The sequence below is a fragment of the Rhinichthys klamathensis genome, unplaced genomic scaffold, assembly GCF_029890125.1.
Source record: "Rhinichthys klamathensis goyatoka isolate OS25496 unplaced genomic scaffold, OSU_Roscu_1.1 h1tg000192l_1, whole genome shotgun sequence".
Taxonomy (NCBI): domain Eukaryota; kingdom Metazoa; phylum Chordata; class Actinopteri; order Cypriniformes; family Leuciscidae; genus Rhinichthys; species Rhinichthys klamathensis.
In genome coordinates, this window is record NW_026606718.1 from 2,100,840 (window position 1) to 2,120,047 (window position 19,208).

The following is a 19,208-nucleotide window of genomic DNA, read 5'->3' on the forward strand; positions in this document are numbered from 1 at the left end:
TATATTTTTTTATTACAAATATTAAATTTTTTATATTTTAAAAATGGCTTGCGTTTTTTAAAAGTTTCTTTATTGCTGACAGTCTTATGTCATTGACCCATATCACATTATCTCAAATGGTGGTATTACAGGACACATCTCTGAAGGTTCACTCATGAACCAAAGCTTATTCCTGTCAGAAGTTCAACAGGAAATCTTTATAAGGCTGCTGAATAATCATTGCAAGTTCTCCAATATAACTGCCCTGTCATACAAAAGAAAACCATGGACTAGTGCTCTCATGGCAGCATGCGGTCATATTTATGATAGAAATATAATGTAGCAGAACCACCTTCATACATCTGCAGGACTATAAGGACCCTGCGATTAGCTCATACATCAATAGCTAAAGAGAACGCAGCTGAGGCCTCATCAACATCACAGCACATGAACTGTGTTCCTGCCCGGTAGCCCTTGTTAAAAACTTCCACAGCGACTAACAATTACAAAGACAGCATGGAAGATCATTGCACATAAAATGCTCTCTTTGTTCCAATGCCCAGACAGCGCTCTCAGCGCTGGGAGAACAGATGGATTTGGTTCGGCAAGGAAGCTAGGGGACGTTCTTCAGCACCAATCCCATAATTGAAAATGGAAACCGCACTGATCTGATATCATTGTGTAAGCAATATATAAGAAGCATCGTGTATAGCAACAATGGGAAATTAACATCAAATAATTAAAATTATGCTATGGATTTATAAAAAACAACTGGGTAAATGACAATTTGACAAACCCAAATGATGCACAGGGTATAATGGTCTGCAGGGGTCCTCTATATGATAAAATTTTTCTGTTTTTTTCCCTGCATACTTTCTGCATGACTTTGCGGACAATTGTCTTATTTAATATTAATTTTTAACAATAATTGAATAATATTTTTTCTAAAGATTATGCGATTATTATCAATTTTTATTGAGGCTTTTTTCTATGATGTCAGGACAATTATATCACCCTGACATTTTTTTTTACTTTAAAAAATGCCAAAAAGAATTCAGAAAAAAAAAAAACATTCGTCACTGTATGTATAAATTGCATTTTAATATCTTTTTTAAAATAATGTATAAAAATACATGCCAAATTCTTAAAATATTGAAATATATACATGAGTTAACTTAACTAAGTTAAGTCTTGCTGGACAGAAAACTACAAAAGCAATACATCACACCTGCTACATTGTCATATTCAACAGCAACAAATGTTAACAGTGTGATGTTCTGATGAAGCTGGTTGACCAGCTAGTTAAGAGCTAGTTGCGAGCTAAGAAGCCTGATTGGGAGACCAGCATCCAAAACACAACATATGCTGGTAATCAGCCATTCTGCTCTATTCAACAAAGTATGCACATAACAGGGAACATCACTTTCCCAGGACTGAAGGTTACGGCATTACATTGTTTAATGGAGAGCAGCCTAGTTACAGAGACTCTGATTATCACATCTTTCCATGATGGAAGACATTCACAGCAAAATGCTTCTTTGCGGTCATGGCTTGCGCCCCTCCGTGCTGCCTCAGCTCACGATAAAGTCTAACAGTCATTTCCTGATGGACCTCCTTCAAAAGAATCTTTTAATGTGATTGTCAGATTTCAGCCTGCAGTTATAGGCTAAGTGAGATTAAACTGAAGTACAAAGATGGGCTGGATGATGCGGTGCACATAACAAAGAGTCAGCCCGTCTAAATTGGCCCATGAAACTATGCATGCATTCTGGATCACTATTGACATGCATTGGTCATTTCTATGTGCTATACAAAGCAGCAAAAACTTAAGTTGCCTATCTTTTCGAGAGGGAAGCCAACAAAAAAAAAAAACAATTAGCCTAAATCACACTCTGGCTTATCCATTTAGCATGCAGCAATGAAATGACATAGGCTAACCTATATTTTTTGTGATGCATCACCTGCATGATGAAGGAGCTGAGCTTGCATTGCTTTCACCTTGGTCTAATTTGCCCGGTCAGGGTGACTCTTGCTGACTGCATTTCTATAACATAGATCTCTCTCAATCTACAGTAGAGAGGCTATCACAGACACCATGTTTGTGTGTGTGCTCTGTCCTTACGTGACCCTGGATTAGCCTGCATGTCATTTGCCAACAGTGACTGCAGTGAATGGCCTGTCTACTAAATGAAGTTTTATGTAACAAAGTTCGGGAGGAGCATGTTCAGGTAATCATCCAATCAGCACAAGAAGAAGCCAGTATAAATAAAGCCTTCCCTTACCTCCTGTCTCATGACTTCTTTCTCAGCATCCCTCCACCACCCCTTCACCCCACATTCGGCGGGGTCCGCTCATAGATACCCATGACCTCTAAGGTTAGGGGGGAGTACTCTGGGGTCGGGCCGAATTCTGAGCTCGGAGCCCTCCCCCCGGACAGCAAGCCAAATACGCATTATTATATTACATCAGATTTCATTAACATGTAAACTCGTGAAATGTATACTTGAAATGACCCTAAATCACTTTGCACAATACAGAAAAACACGTGAGGTAAACTGCTGATTTGACAAAGCCTCAAGTCTCATTCTCTCTTCAAATTACATACTCGTTGGATTTATGATTCATGCATGAAAAGACATTCATCGTGTAAAAGGATTCATATACCCAGGCAAAATTGTTGAAATTAAAAGAACAAATAGTGTACTTATTTGTTATTTATTCTACTCTAATCAATTTACTTGTATTTTTTATCAATTTACTAAATATATGCATGAATTGACCAGGCTGATATATTAAAAACCACACAAAAAGTTTCAGAATCCCTTGAAATTGTCAACAAAAATTAACGTAAACTAAATGCAAATTTACTGCTTTTTGAAAAATAAAGCAAAGATGATGAACGACAAGGGAGAAAAAAAGAACATACATGGGTATATACAAGCAAGAGTTGGTTGTTAGTTGCCAGCAGCACACCAGCTCCAGACAAACAATGACACCCAAAACTGTCCAGCTACTATAGCTTATATTACAACAATAGCCTATCTTGGTTCTGTGAAACACAGCAAAACCAATGTTACTCACATATGGAGCATGAAACATCGCAAACTTGGCATCCGTTTTCAGGCCTTCCTGCTTCAGTCTCTCCAGCGCTGGAAAGCTTTTCTAATATTAACGAGGGTCCCAAAGCTCTTTCCTGTTTAAAACCCCTTTTTCCAGTGATATTTCTCTGACCGTTTCTCTTTAGTAATGTCTCTCAGCCATCTTTCTTTCTACAGTCTTTCTTCAAATCTCCCTCTTGCTCACTCTCGCTCCTCCCCCATCATGAGTGGACACGCCCCTTACTGCTGATTGGCTACAAGTGTGTTGTGGTGCTCGGTCAGATCCACTTTCAACAGTGTTTCTTAGAAATCGCTTATAGGAAGGGTGGAAAAATGGATGCAGCAAGCACAAATAAAGCGTTTGCTAAATGGTAGGGTTAAGTCATGGTAGTTTGTTTTGACAGACTATATGCTAATATTGAATCTGCATATAGTACATCTTACTGCATCTTTAAGTTAGTAGAAATGCTGACTTAAAGATGCAGTAAGATGCACTAGATGGAGATTCCACATTAGCATCTGTCAAAGTGAACTACCAATGACCTAAACCTACCATTTAGCAAATGCTTTATTTATGCTTAAAGTTGCTTGCTGCATCCATTTTTCCACCCTTCCCATTGGGCTACAAACGACATGATTATAGTCATTCTGTGTGACATACCACTTCCTCTTGCAGTGTTTTACTAAGGGGCAGGCAGACAGTTTCTCCTATTTTAACTTAATATTTAAGGCAACAAAAGTGGAAGGTCCCTCTGGCAGAGTGCCAAATAACAGGTCAATAAGTCCAGACTCTGCGGCTTCAGTCCTTTTCCTTTCAGGCACTAAAGTATGCCCTCCACCCCCTTGCCTAAACACACCCAACCTTTCACTTGTTCTTCACCATTTACTCAAACACTTTACAACCATTCCATTCTGGTTCATCATTCTGAGTGTTTCAGAATAACTTACATGAAGCAGCCAAATCTGAAACTTCTCTGAACAGAAGTTGTGTCCCAAATGATCTACTACTCTTGACTCTTCCATCAAGTGTGTATGAATTTGAGAAGGTTATTTTGTCATCCAGGAGTCCGATAGCCCCTATACCGTTCTGCTATGTAAGGAAAGCTGCAACAGTTTCTGTTAATTACATGCATCATGTGGGTATTTTAAGTGTGCTTTCTTTTTTGGGAATTTTCAGTGTGAACAAACTACTCACACTATTTATATTACAAAGTGACGTAGAAAAGTGCATACGTAAGCGAACTGGGACTTACCAAGTAAGTTTTTGTGGTAACACTTTATTTTACAGTGTCCTTATTACACATGTTACATGTACTTACCATAGTAATAATAACAGAAAATTATGCATAATTACATGCAACTAACCCTAAACCAAATCCTAATCATACCCTAACCCTATAGTGAGTACATGTTGTTAATTAATATTACTCAGTACTTAAATCTATAATTACACTGTAACAATGACACCTTAAAATAAAGTGTAACCGTTTTTGTTTATGTTTATGTTTAGTTCTCCATAATACACTACCAGTCGTTTTGAACTTCATACTGACACCTACCAGCCTGGATGCATTAAGTTTGTTTACTAACTGTTTCCACATCACAACACTGTTTATTGTGATTGTACATTTTATTTTGAATACTAATATGATATTGATATTTCTTTCAAAAGAGAGAGAGAGAGAGAGAGATGGACAAATAAAAATGCTATTAATTTATAACAAAATGTGTAAAAATAATAATAATAAAGAAGAATTAGCCAAATTGATTATTGAATGCATCTTTAAAGTAATTTAAAAGTCTAATAATGTGAAAAAGTTTTGAAATATTTGCAATATAAATATAGAAAAACTATAAACTGATTTTACATCATGCATTAAATTCACAAAAACTTATATAGGCTAATAAGTCCTTTATAAAAAGGACTCTAAATAAAATAAATCATGCAAATGAAAGTGTTTTAAAGAAATTAATATCAGTAGCATACTTGGACACGCTTTGCTTGTATGCTAATAATAAATCACAGTTTCATAAACACAAGCATCTTTAGGTAAAAAACAACTGTCTGAAAATAAAAAGAACAGCTTATTATTGTTAGTTTAATAACATTTATTTTTATTTTAACTGCTAACGGAGCATTTTTACACATGGGCATACCATCGCAGACATCCGATCCAAGCTCGCTAGGTAAACTTCACCGCAAAACTTGCATGTTAAACTTTAAGGTAAGTCCAATTCAAGATGACTTGTTATCATCCTGGAAAAGATAAAGTACCCACCGGTGCATACGCTCAATAGAAGTCCGAGGAGGGGTAGAAGCCCATTGAAAAACGTGCTATTCCCAAAGATGTGTCTTACTTCCTCTGCCATGGTTTCTGACTGACTGCAGTAGTAGTGAGTTCCTCCTCGGTGTCTGATCCACACACACACACACACACACAGCAGCCGAACCGCGCGTGGGCGGAACCTTCAGTCCAGCAGTGGTTTGTTTCCGACTAAAAATAAACTCGTCAAAAACGCAGGGCATTGCTTGCGATGCAGTTAGCATTTACACTCGTTCAGAGACAAAATGATTGATGGCATTATAATAACAGCTTCGAATTAATGGAAAAAACAAGGCTGCGCAAAGTTAAAAAGCAAAAGAGTGTCCCGGGATATCTTTAGGATATTTTAAAGCTCCTTTAATTGATATCAATAGTCTCATTAATGTTGTCTTCTTCAACTTCATTTAGTCGTGCTGGAATTGCTAAAATGTTCCTTGTAACATTACACAACTGGACATTGGAATGGCTTGGCTCAATGGGGTGCTGGGAGATGTCGCCCAGTTCACTCAGATTAAAGAGTGAGCCATGCTGGGCACGCTTTTCATGATCCTTGTGTTTTATTTATGTCTTTCAAAAGTGATAAATCCCCAGCTGAGTGGTGCCATTTACACCAATCAATCATTTTTATTGGTCCTCGATCTTCTGAATGTTACTCCTCAAATGCAAAGACTTCTGGAACTTGATACACATACAGACAAATATTTTCGTGGAGTTCGTGAATCGTGGAGAAGAGAGAACATATCGATTTTTTTAAGCAATTTTAAAACAATTTCTAACGATCTGCAGAACATTAAATAATGTAGCATTGCTAGTTTGTTTTTAAAGGTAGTTATTATAAAGTGTTAAAGGGAAAGTTCGTAAAGGTCGAAAACTCTTTGGATTCTCAGTAATTAATACAGGCCATTAAGTCTTAAAGGGACAAAGAAAGGACAATTTTGTCATTACTTACCCTTAAGTTGTTCTAAACCTATATGAGTTTCTTTCTTCCGTTGAACATAAAGGAAGATATTTTAAAGAATGTTGGTTATCAAAAATTTTACAGCACCCATTGCCTTCCATAGTAATTTTTCCTACTATGAAAGATCAGGGTGCCGTCAACTGTCTGGTTTCCAACATTCTTTAAAATATCTTCTTTTGTATTCAACAGAAGAAAGAAACTCATACAGGGTTAGAACAACTTGAGGGTGAGTATAAGTAATGACAAAGTTTTCATTGTTGGGTGAATTATCCCTTGAATGATTGGAATCAATGAATATGTCTGTAGGAAAGAAACACATCATTGTGCTGGAATATACGCTGATACTGAATGAAACTTAAGTTTGAAGAACCTGTTGTATCAGTGTCAAATAAAAAGATAAACTTTTTAGGCTGAAAGACAGTCTCAGTTACCGTTGATTTTATTATATGGAAATATGATGCAATGAAAGTGAATAACAGGTTTCCATTCTGCATAACTTCTATTTTTGTGTCCAAAACAAGAAAGAAAAAAAACCTCATAGTAAATGCTTTTAGAAATCTAATCCATTTTTAGTGTACTACTACTATCCCTACAACATCTTTATTAAAGTTAATAACTGAAGGAACAGACTTCTGTATTGTAATTAGACTAAAATATAATTTTAGTCTAAACAATGTTTATTTCTGACATCATTCTCCCAAACATTCTTTTCCATAATAAAGCATGCCATCGCCCTCTGTTGGTTAAATCTTTGAACTTCAACATGAAACTCACTAAATTAAAGCATCTTTAACTGTAATTTAATGATAAAACACATGATAATTATAATAAATGATAATGTCATTAAATAAGTTTATGTTTGAATGACACAAAATATTATAAATGTACAAATCAATTCACTGTCAAGCAGCAAGGCACCATAATTCAGTTCTATTGAATGGAATTCAAACACTTTGCAAAAACTGTTCTGAATAAATTCTCCATTTATTAAGATAATAAATAGCAGGTGATCTCTTAAAAATATAAAACAGATTGATTGCAACTTTGTAGAAATACATTGAAATTATATCACAGGATGATGTGATATTACAATGTTGCATTAACTCATATCATGTAATTGCATCAAAAAATAAACAATATGAAAATATATACATATATACAAATACCAAAACAAATGTTATTTCTAAAGCAATCTATGGATCTTACAAGCTGTGTTAACAACTTTAACAGGTACTACAAGTTATTTTAAATAAATTACATTTGTTAGACTTTAACCTGTTCTATTGTTATAAACACACATTATGTGGATTAAATGAGGCCTTTAAAATCAGGACTTTTTAATTCCATAACCAATACTCATTGCAAAATGCAAATTCATGTCAAAGTGCATTCTGGATTCAGTCATACTCATTGAGTGATTCACTGCTTGCTACAGAATTGCAAACTCAAGAACATTTGTATTTGTTCTAGTCCTCACGAAGGTAGGCCTCTGGAATATCTTCCAGGTCATTAATGTCAATGCTGGACACATATTCAGCCATTCTCTGGATTTCTTCTGCTTTAGTCTCAGCCAGTTTTTTCTTTGCTTCTCTTGAGATCTTTCTAATCTCCTCCACTTTGGACTGTGCCACCTGCAGGTTAGTCTTTGTAGCTGTGCATGCATGCTCTGCCCCTGTAAAAATATCAGGATTGAATCAATTCACAGCCTGGATCAATCTCGTACAAGAAGTGTTTTTTTAATGGATTGTAATAAATAAGGCCAATTGATAAACATACCTGAATTGTATGCTGCCTCTGCTGACAACTCACAGATGTGGATGGCATTCATCCAGTTTGACTCAAAGCGTTTACATTCTTCCAATCTATCACTAACCTGACAAAAGAGAGAAACATCGTGAAAGCTCTGAAATGGAGTCGTCTTCAGTTAGATGGAACTACTTCAGATATCAACAAGGTCTGCTAATCAGTCTTACTAATCATTATTCATGTTGTCGCAAAAGGTAAACAACACTTAGATAAACGAAAGCAGACCTTGTTCTACAAAATGTAAACAAACATTTAAATGAACAGAATTTACCTCTACTCGCTGGCCAATGATCACCTGCCAAATGCTGTCCTCTTCAGCAGGGGTCAGTTTTCCTATTGAGGTAATGTATCGCTTCTGAAGGGCAATGAGTGTATGTAGTGCCTGAGAAAAGTTTAAACAATATTTTAGTCATCAATCAAGTCTCCACATTGTGAAGTTTTACTGAGTGGACTAAAGTTTAAAAATGCAGTGTTTATAAGTATTACCTTTGCATATTGTGTGTGGGCATCCACAAGGGCCAGCGTTGTCTGAGAGAGGTATGTGTTGGCACTGTCTGTGACCAGACAAGAGGCCCGACGAATCAAGGATTCATGCGAGAGGTTTTCAACCTGCTGGAGAAAAAAGGGATGCGTTTCATTACACTTGCCATAATGGTCAAGAATAAGATCGGGAACTCTTTTTTCGATTTTTGTAAATGACTCTTGAGTTGGTTCTTTTTAATGAATCAGAAATGTACAGTGTGACAAGCTCCGAGACAAATGACTCTTTTGAGCCGATTCTTTTTAGTGAATCAACAACACATGAAACTGAGTCAGAGCGGAAAATTAACATGACTCGCATAACCAGATTAACCACACAATTTCAATAAGAAAACCATTTGATTTGGCAACAATTATTAAAAAGTAGAGAATCATTAAAGGGATAGTTCACCCAAAAATTTAAATTGTCATCATTTACGCACCCTCGAGTCATGTTGTTCCAAACCTGTAAGAGTTTCTTTCTTCTGTTGAACACAAAAGAAGATATTTTAAAGAATGCTGGTAACAGTTGACTGTAGCCATTGACTTCCAGGGAAAAATTGCTATGGAAGTCAATGGGGCCCATTAACTGTTTGATTACCAACATTCTTAAAAAATATCGACTGTTCAACAGAAAAAATAAACTAATACAGCCAGGGTTGGAACAACTTGAGGGTGATTGAATGTTAAAATTTTAATTTTTAGGTAGTGGTAAATTCAGGGTGATATATAGGGACATAACTTGGAAAAAGTACCCAATCAACCTGAATTCACCCTAACCATGCTGTCAACGCTCGGCTCTCCATTTGTGCGTTTTACAAGTTTGTCAATTGCTCAGTGTCTATAGCGTAAATGCAAAATTTAAACATATGTTTACATTAGTTACCTGTGTGAAAGGAACAGCACAGAGGCCGCTGCTGACACTGAACGCAACTGCTTTGGATCGGGCAAGGCGCAGGAGACGCTGATGAACCGGGCTGCTGCAGAACACATTGGTCTTGTCCCTTTGATATAACAAAATAAATTAGACTGAGCATATGACTTCATTTAAAATAACACCCTAATACGCATATCCACCACGACATTAAAATCGTAACAAAAACTTTTTTTTTTTAAATGCCCGCAATCTTACTTGAGAAGTTGAACGCACGCAGCGCTGACTCGCAGCACAGACATGTTTCTCCGGGCTACCAGGAAGTCGGTCCGACCTTTAAAAAGATTCCCACTAGCACACAAACCACAGTTTCTAAAAGCCTGCATATTGCCTTGGCTTACAGTCTTTTACTAATAAAAAATAAAATACTATTCGTAGATTTATCCCTTAAGCCTGTATTTTTCTTAAAGTAGCCTAAAGCTCTTGCAATTTTTAAAGTTGACAGCACTGCCCACCAGTATTTATATACTGCTAAGGACTCTGCCCTGCATGCATTGATCCGTTTATTCGGACCTTTAATCTTGATTTTAGCGGTTTAAGTTCAAGGAAAGATAGGGGTTGACGCACATTTACACACTGCGTCAGAACAAATGTTGTATAACAGGCTGTGGTAAACAGTGAGGTCTTAGTGGTTGTTTTGCAGTAGGCTATGGTGACGCAGCTAGCTATCGGGTTTTGAGAACAGCCATTGATGAGCATGGCCTGCACGTACAGTAGGGTTGCCAATTTCAGAAAAGGAAAATAAGAGACAATCGTGGTTCTTTGAAAATAAGTGACACTCAAAATATTTGTAGCCTACTGTAGCCTACCACACAGCTCAGTGTCTATTGTTTCTCAGATAGGCTATAAACACATATGTTTTGCTTAACCTATTTATACACAACTTAATCCTAAAAAGAATTTTAACATCATAGAAATAAATGTCACATACAAATCACTGAAAGTTTTTGTAGCATTATACACTACCATTCAAAAGTTTGGGGTCAGTAAGAATAAAAAAAAAAAAGAAATTAATGCATTAAATTAGTCAAAGTGACAGTAAAGACATTTTAATATTAGAAAAGCTTTCTATTTTAGATTAATGCTGTTCTTTTGAACTTTCAATTTGAACACACTTGTCGCTCGTCTACATTTAAAATAACGAATAACGGCCACTTAATGAGTGGTTAGATATGAGCGGGACAAGAGAGGTCATGTTTGGGAAAAATCAATCAGGCCCAATATAAGGGACGTTCCGGCTAATACGGGACAATTGGCAACCCTACCTACACGTCTCAAAGGGGTGTGGCAGAAAAACAAGTCCACATGATAAGAAAAAAATACTTAGTGGGCAAAAATATATCTATCAAGCAACATAAGGAGCCATAGCTACTGTGTGTTTACTTTGGGGTAGATAACTGAAGAAAGCTCTTGATAAACCAATTCAATCGACCACAACTTATCTTCCAGCTTTGAACAGTGAGAGTGAATTGGTCAGAACAGTTTCTCAGCTCTTCCCCATCTCATCTGAGACAATTAATCAGGACGATTTGTTGGCTAATGTCCTTGTTGTCATATATATATATATATATATATATATATATATATATATATATATATATATATATATATATACCATTTTTTTCCACTTTATTTGTATCTGCATAAATACAAGAATGAAATTATGTTAACTGAAATCATAAGTTTTTTTATTGCTACATAAATATTTGAAGCTTATTGATAATGTATATGATCAATGTTGATTATTTATTTCTCAAGGATGAGTCATGGTATGTCTCGAATAGGCTGTGTGTTTTAGATATTATATGGGCATAAATATTGGGAAACCTGACACCAATATGGACTGTAATCATATTGTATTCAATCTACATTATGTTGCTTCCCCGTTTGTAGCCATAACAGCTTCCACTCTTCTAAGGCTTTCCACAAGATTTCTTTGGGAATTTTCTGAAGTTTCTGTGGACATATTTGCCCATTCATCCAGTATAAAATTTGTGAGGTCAGGCACTGATGTTGGACAAGAAGGCAATCTCGGATACATTTCATACCAAACATGTTTGATGGGCTCCGTGCGGGCCAGTGAAGTTCTTTCACACCAAACTCATCCAACCATGTCTTTACGGACTTTGCTTTGTGCACTGGTGCACAGTCATGCTGGAATAGAAAAGGGCCTTCCCCAAACTCTTACCGCAAACTTGGAAGCATAGCATTGTCCAATATGTCTTGGTATGTTGAAGCATTAAGATTTCCTTTCACTGGAAGTAATGGGCCTAGCACAACCCCTGAAAAACTAGTATCATACCATTATTCCCTCTCCACCAAACTTTACAGTTGGCACAATGAAGTCAGCAGGTAACGTTCTCCTGGCATCTGCCCAAACCAGATTCAGCCATTAGACTGCCAAACAGAGAAGCGTGATTTGTCACTCCACAGAACATGTTTCCACTACTCAGAGTCCAGAAGCGGTGTGCTTAACACCACTCCATCTGACGCTTAGCATTGTACATGGTGATGTGAGGCTTGCATGCAACTGCTTAACCATGGAAAGCCAAATGTGTCCAAAACGGGGAAATTCACTGCTTGAAAGATTTATATATATATTTATATATATATTTTTATATATAAAAATCAGTAAGGAACATACTTTATAATGTAAAAAAAAAAAAATACATTACATATAATGCATATTGTATTTTTTTTTTTACATTATAAAGTATGTTCCTTACTGATTTTTATTAAAATGTTCACATGTGTTATAGACAAATAACGTTTTTCTTCAAATGTGAAATATATGTGAAAATATCATTTAAAATATATATTTACCATATGGGTATCAGCTGAGCATTGGCAACTTTTCATGCGCCTCAGCACTCTGTGACCCCGCTCTGTGACTTCACATGGTCTTCATGTGAATAATTGTTTTCTATTTTATTATATTTTAAAATGTGTCAATTTCTCAGTGTCACATGATTATTCATTCTAATATTATAATGTACACACACTTCCCTCCATATAGACATTTTATATATAAAATGTGTGAGTGTTTGGACATTTATGCAATTTTAGTTTCATTTACCATGATGAATGCAACTATGTCCCAATTATATTTCCTTTTGGCCAGTATTGTTGCTGCACTTTTAAAAACCTTTGTATCATATAGAAAGTTCAGTTTGTCTGTAAGTTTAATGGTGAAAAAACCTATCCCACAAAACCACTTGGCTCCATAAAATGTAAAAAAAAAAAAAAAAAACTCTCAAGCGAGTTCAGCACTTATCTCATGCAGCAGTATAAGAATGTACACATAAACAAAAAGTTTATAGAGCTCAGGGTTCAAACCACAAGACTAAACAGAAATCACAATAAAGGCTGTTTGGAAGTCAGGATTGCATCCTGTCACAGTGGCATGCAAAGGCCACAAAACATTAGACAATAAACATTTTGGCATTATCACTTTTAAGTTTTATTTGCACGATGTTTCTGTTAGGGTATTTGTTTATGTATTGTGCATACAGTACATGTTTGAGATGCTGAAACCACTCTGGTTCAGACTTAAGGGCTGTTTCTTTGTAATGTTATAATCTAATGATTGCAATGAACATATCTACAAAATAGTGTGTTAAACCATTTTGTGAGTAATATGTGTTTATATTAAAGGAGATATGAGCCTTGCAGCATCACATAAACTGTACTGATTTGATAGTGTTGCTTAACAACAAAGCTGTGTGTGTAATGTTTTACATTTTGGCACATCATATTTATCAAGTAAGACGTGACACTTGTAGTAACCGCTGACAGGTCTATTGATATTTTCCTAAGATGCCTCAGAAAGAAAGTGTGCTGCATCCAGGCTGGCATAACATTACAGACATTACACATGAAAAACATTTTGAAAACCAAAACAACAGAAATTCTAAATCCAAAATGTAAATTTGTTGAGCTTGAATCATTGTTTATTTGTGTATATTTACATTACTGTATGTTAGATTGACATGATGTTCACTTACAGGATGCAAAAGACCCCGTAAACGCTTACTGTGTGTGTTAAGTGCTTTCCATATGTAGATTATATTTATACATACATTTTTTTTTACTTTGACATGTATGTAATGTAAAGAAAATAATGCTCAATCGAGCCAATAGAGGTCACTATTAAGCAATATACTGCTTCTGAGAGGCACCGTCCAAAGACCTTATTAGCCAGACAAATAAAAACTCTGGATGTCTCTCTTAACGGGATAGCTCACCCAAAAATGAAAAAAATTTGTCATCATTTACTCACCCTCATGTTGTTACAAATCTGTATGAATAACCAGACAGTTGACGGTGCCCATTGACTTCCATAGTATTTTACTATGGAAGTCAAAGGGCGCCGTCAACTGTCTGGTTACCAACATTCTTTAAAATATCTTCTTTTGTGTTCGACAGAAGAAAGAAACTTATACATGTTTGGAAAAACTTGAGGGTGAGGGTGGGTGAACTATCCCTTTAAAGGGGTCATATAATGGTACATGCACTTTTACAAGTTGATTGTACTGAAATGTGTGTTGGCAGTGCCTGTACACAACCATCATAAAATGATAAAAATCCATCCAGTGTTTTTGTTTTAATCTCCTTATATGTTTTCCCCTGTCTCAAATCAAGCCGTTCGACCTTGTGACGTCACACGCTCGGAAGCCCCTCCCACGATTGTTGATTGACAGCAACGTTTCAACACAGAACCGCCCTCGCTCGTGAGCGAGCTGTCAATCATAGTCTGCGCGGACTGTCGCGGTCATTGTTGATATGCTGGAGCACTGTCTATGAGCAGAATGGTGTCTAAGCGATTGTGGTGTTCTGTTCTTGGGTGCAATAACGAACACAGCAGTCATTTTAATGTTCCTAAATCCGAACCGCTGAAGACGCAGTGGCTGAGTTTGTTTTCGAAGGGAATATTCCCCACGAGCAACGTCAATGCTCTCATGTTTGCGCGAATCATTTCTCACCAGACTGCTTTATAAACGAGGGTCAGTAGCTATAAAGCTGGTTTTGCTAAGAAGCTGCTCATGAAAAAAGGATCGGTACCAGCTATTCGTGTTCCTGCTGAACCTCTATAACAACTGAAGTGAGTGTAACGTTTTATTAAACTTTATATTAATATTTATATTAATCTTTGCAAATTGCTAGCTGTACGCTTCACTATGAATGCGTCTAAGGTTTACACTCACTCAGGGTACATTACGGCATGTTTTCTATGTATGATGTTCTCAATATAATTCATAATCCCACGTTTATACTGAACAACGCGTTATGGTTATTGTGTTATTGTGTTACAAACGGTGTACGGCACGCACAGAACAGAGGGGCGGGGTGAGCAAAGCTCATTATCATTTAAAGTCACATGCACTGAAACGGCGTGCTGAAAAGAGAGCTGTTTTTGACCAAGTAAAATAAGTGTTTTCTTACAATACTAATGAGAATTTGTAATTAAAGTATATTACAAACTTTTAATTTAGACCCTAAAGAATCATACTAGCTTGTACAAAAATGGCATTATATGACCCCTTTAATGCATTTTTTAAAATCAAAACTGGAGAAAATAATGTTCTGAAAATGTGATATGATACAAATAATGCATTTAGGCATGTTAAAATCACATAGGCACTTTTAAAACATTTACAAACCATGCAGTTTGACTGAATTATTAATTAAAGACTTTACTAAAAGATAATCATGATTGTTTAATTGTGTCAGATGAGATGGTGTTGTTTTTGCATCTGAAATAGTAAGCTATAGCTGTATAGAATTTCTCATCTCTAAACCCATAGACGAGAGGACTTACTGCTCTAGAAGTGATACTAAAGGCCAGGAAATTTATAAATCGGACAGTCAGATATGTTTGAATATCATACTGCATAACTACACTCTCAATGTAAGGGCACATCACCTCAGCAGTACATAAAAACAGCTGAATTATGTGCAGGGAAATGGTGCGCTGCCCTTTTGATACTGACTTCTTATTGTCACCCGATGCTGCACGTGCAGCAAGGTATATCATTACATAACAAAAGACTTCAATGATTAAAATAACCACAAGCCCCACAATGTACAACAGACCCCTAGCAAAGTGATGAATCTTTTCCGGAATCATAATCTCATAGTGACAGTGTGTGAGTTGAGACAAGTATTCGCGAGAGGCAGTGCTGACAAGAATGAACATATCAACAAAGGGGGTTATGGAGCTCAGGATCCAAATCCTTAAAATCACCATTATGGCTCTTCTAGAGGTGGAGATCGCATGATGTCGGAGAGGCATGCAAATGGCCACATAGCGCTCCACGCACATGGCTGTAATAGTCAGTGGTGCACAAGCTGTGAGCACAACCATCAACATGCAGATGGGGATACAGAAATGCAGTGGTATTAAAACAAAGTTGTACGATAAGAGCACAACAAAATCTGTCAGACAAAGAAATATTAGGTCTACCAGGAGAGAGTGACCAAACAATATATAGCGTGCCTCTGTTCTGAAAGTCTCTTTCTTGGAGAATATTAAGAGCATGAGGAAGATGAGGTAGATGAAGGGCCACATGAATATCTGGGTCAGCGCCAGTGAAATGTTCCTCCGGACGGGGTCAACTTGGACCAATTGTATCTGCTCATTGCCACTGGCATTCTGACCGGCCATTGTGCGCACATCTGTGAGAACATTAGACAAAAGTTAGACAAACAAAAACGCACAGCCTATTTGAGACATACCATGACTCATCCTTGAGAAATAAATAATCAACGTTGATATAGGCTATTATCAATAAGCTTCAAATATTTATGTAGCAATAAAACAACGTATGATTTCAGTTAACATAATTTCATTCTTGAATTTATGCAGATACAAATAAAGTGGAAAAAAGGTGTGAATGATTGGACATTTATGCAATATTATGTTTAATTTACCATAATGAATTAAACTGTCCCAATTGTAGTTATATATAGATTTCATTGTGACATATATTCTCAATATTTATAATATGCATTATTAATAAGTTTCAAATATTTATGTAGCCATAAAAAGTATATTTCAGTTTGCATACAGTAAATGAAGGTCATGAAATCAGTTAAAAATATCACCTTGCTTTATTACTTACTGACAGTAAGACTCTATTCTTGAGCCCTGGTCATGAAGTGTAATAAGTGCGCTGTGAACAAACATTTATATAGAGTTTGACAGAGTAAAACTCCTGTGGATCTGCTTACTTGTTGACATCTAGAGCTAAATTTAGATTTGCTTGTTTAGGGGATACCCGAAAAGGTTTGCTAAAAACACCTGTGATTCTTAAATGTTCCAACATAATATTTTAAGGGACATGCTGCAAAAACCACATATATAAATTGCATAATATTAATGTATTTTTAATCATATATGTCATATATGTCCTACATACAACTAAAGCCATAAGATTTTCATGATGTAAAAACATAGGAAAACAATGCTAATTTAATATGTCCAGCATATCTCTTAAGACGTGTATAAAACACAGTGCAGTTTACCAATCAGTATAAGGCTGTACTTCACTCATGCTCTTGCTCTGATCTTGTTCTAAGTGGAGCCCTATGCCTATAGTCAATCATGGTCATACTGTATAATCAACCTTAGATGAAATACAACATTTAAACTACACATCTAAGCACACATTTTAATAACAAATTTATTAGAGTGCATTCTAAAAGATACAGTTGCATATTTCACATATCAATAGTTTTCATTTTAAATCATGCATCGCCAGATTTCATTTTCATTTGTGACAATTTCTCTAACTTTATCACAGTACTAAGTTTGGTATACAACAGTTCTATTCTTAACCTACAAACATAACACTTTCCTAAATGTCGAAGTGATTCTTATGCATATCACCACCAGAGTTCATGTCACATTTACAAAAATATATTCCAGCCAATTTTCAACATTTTAATCATACATATTTGACTCAACTTTGTTCATTTGCAATAATATGTTATGATTTGTTCTCAAACAACAGGCCCAGAGAGTTCACAATTAATGTAAATACACAGCCTCACAATGTCATTACTGTCAACTGCTCTTTCAAATCCTGTAGGAAAATGAACAGTCAGCATAAAAGGCCAAATTTGCCAACTGCATATAAGTGATGTTGGTCATCAAAACATGTAATCTGGATGAAACAAATGACAAAAAATGTGTATAAATCCTATATGACTTTAATTTGACATATGATTCAATATAAGAACTTTAAATGATTTTTAAATGAAAATCAGTTATTTTCTACTAATACCATACACCATTGCATACTTTTGTCATGTAAAACTCATATAAGACTTTTTACAGTATTCATATATGACGCAAAAATCCCCTACAAGTTATATGTGTGCTATTTAGTATGAAAGTGGCCATAATCGGTCTGATTTTGTATAGGACATGTTTTGGGCTTATTTGGGTAATTCTGGCCGATTTAAGGAAGATATATGGTTGCTGTATATGAACCATGCAGGGTTTTTCTCATATGGGTAGAAATGGAGTACTAAGATACAATCATGCATTTACATTTCTTTTATTTACAATATGTCATATAAGAGTCAAAAGCTAGATTAGTGCCCAAACTAGACTCAAACTAAAATAGAGCAGACAACTGGAATGCCATTAGGCTAGATTCTATTCCTCAATGGCATCTGTTTCCTTTCCATATGGTATTTCTAAAGCTACACTTTCTCTCCTTTTATGCCTTTCATTCTCTACCACTCAGGTAATACAGTATACCACATGCATTCTGACTACAGCTAATTGTACATCTTTCTCAAATTTGTTACATGCACATATTTACAACCTTAAAAACATAACTGTTAATATATTGTTTCTCAAAAATTGCTGTAAAAAAAACGGCCAAATTTTGACAGTAACATGCTGTTTTCCATAAAAATGGTAATATACCGTAGAAAACAATGCATTCTGGGTTATATTTGTCATTTTCGACAAAATAGCCTACAGGAATATACTGTGAATTAACCGTGCTCAAAGTCGACACTCAGAGGCTGTGTTCCAAATCACCCAAATCAGTGTTCATTCACTATTCCCTACATTAGTTCACTATAGTCCACTTGACTGAGTGAACAATTTCATAGTTAATACAGTTAATTTTCTAAGTTAATTCAGACACTGATGAACACCTGCTGTTAACAAGCAGAATCACTGAAGGGGGAAAGAAGAACAAGAAGAACAGAAAAAAAGATTAAATCAACTGAAGATAAAAGACATTAAATCTCTGAAAATCTTAGCAGAGGATGATTAAGCATTACCAGCCTCACTTATTACTAACCAGTTTGACTTTATTTCTGTCCGATGTTTACAGAAGTTGTTATTAAAAGGTGGCAGAGGTTTAGATGTCATTTTATTTTCATTTGATGTCACCATGATGGTGATCAGTGTTTGCTTTAGTTGGGCTCTTGACCCTTGACTTTTGAACATTAGTTTGTCTTTGGCTGCAGTAGCAGTGTCTTTAAAATACATTTGCTATGGCAAAACAGCTGAAAGAAAACAGGATCAGATGACAATGGCTGTTTGTTAACGTTCAAAATCATCATTT

At 35.8% G+C, this 19,208-nt stretch overlaps 3 protein-coding genes across 4 annotated transcripts in view; all 3 read right to left on the reverse strand.

The window, feature by feature from the left end:
• Positions 1 to 5,557, reverse strand: part of nectin3a (nectin cell adhesion molecule 3a) — a 51,019-nt gene extending 45,462 nt beyond the window's left edge. The window contains exon 1 of the mRNA XM_056262438.1: positions 5,357 to 5,557. Coding sequence (XP_056118413.1) covers positions 5,357 to 5,447 — 91 coding nt within the window. The 5' untranslated portion in view covers positions 5,448 to 5,557. The remainder of the gene's footprint in view (positions 1 to 5,356) is intronic.
• A 1,767-nt stretch (positions 5,558 to 7,324) lies between these two features.
• Positions 7,325 to 10,049, reverse strand: diabloa (diablo, IAP-binding mitochondrial protein a). 2 transcript variants are annotated; one of them, XM_056262440.1, is made up of 6 exons: positions 9,817 to 10,049; positions 9,571 to 9,688; positions 8,652 to 8,774; positions 8,437 to 8,547; positions 8,136 to 8,232; positions 7,325 to 8,031 (listed from the first exon to the last, which is right to left on the reverse strand). In XM_056262440.1, exons 1-6 carry the CDS (start codon positions 9,942 to 9,944, stop codon positions 7,826 to 7,828), a joined length of 783 nt encoding a protein of 260 aa, XP_056118415.1. In that variant the 5' UTR covers positions 9,945 to 10,049; the 3' UTR covers positions 7,325 to 7,825. The 2 variants fall into 2 exon arrangements, with proteins under 2 accessions (XP_056118415.1, XP_056118414.1); XM_056262439.1 differs by having other exon boundaries at positions 8,652 to 8,777; positions 9,817 to 10,048.
• Positions 10,050 to 15,325: 5,276 nt separating this feature from the next.
• Positions 15,326 to 16,282, reverse strand: LOC130095751 (odorant receptor 131-2). Its single transcript, XM_056262527.1, has one exon. The coding sequence runs from the start codon at positions 16,280 to 16,282 to the stop codon at positions 15,326 to 15,328; it is 957 nt and encodes a 318-aa protein (XP_056118502.1).
• Between the last annotated feature and the right edge of the window lie 2,926 nt (positions 16,283 to 19,208).

Coding starts and splice junctions, on each gene's coding strand:
- diabloa (XM_056262439.1), bottom strand. CDS start 9,944: ATGCAGGCTTTTAGAAACTGTGGTTTGTGTGCTAGTGGGAATCTTTTT. Junction 8,548..8,651: donor CCCACACACAATATGCAAAG/GTAATACTTATA, acceptor AACTTTTCTCAG/GCACTACATACACTCATTGC. Junction 8,032..8,135: donor AGAGGCAGCATACAATTCAG/GTATGTTTATCA, acceptor ATATTTTTACAG/GGGCAGAGCATGCATGCACA.
- LOC130095751 (XM_056262527.1), bottom strand. CDS start 16,282: ATGGCCGGTCAGAATGCCAGTGGCAATGAGCAGATACAATTGGTCCAA.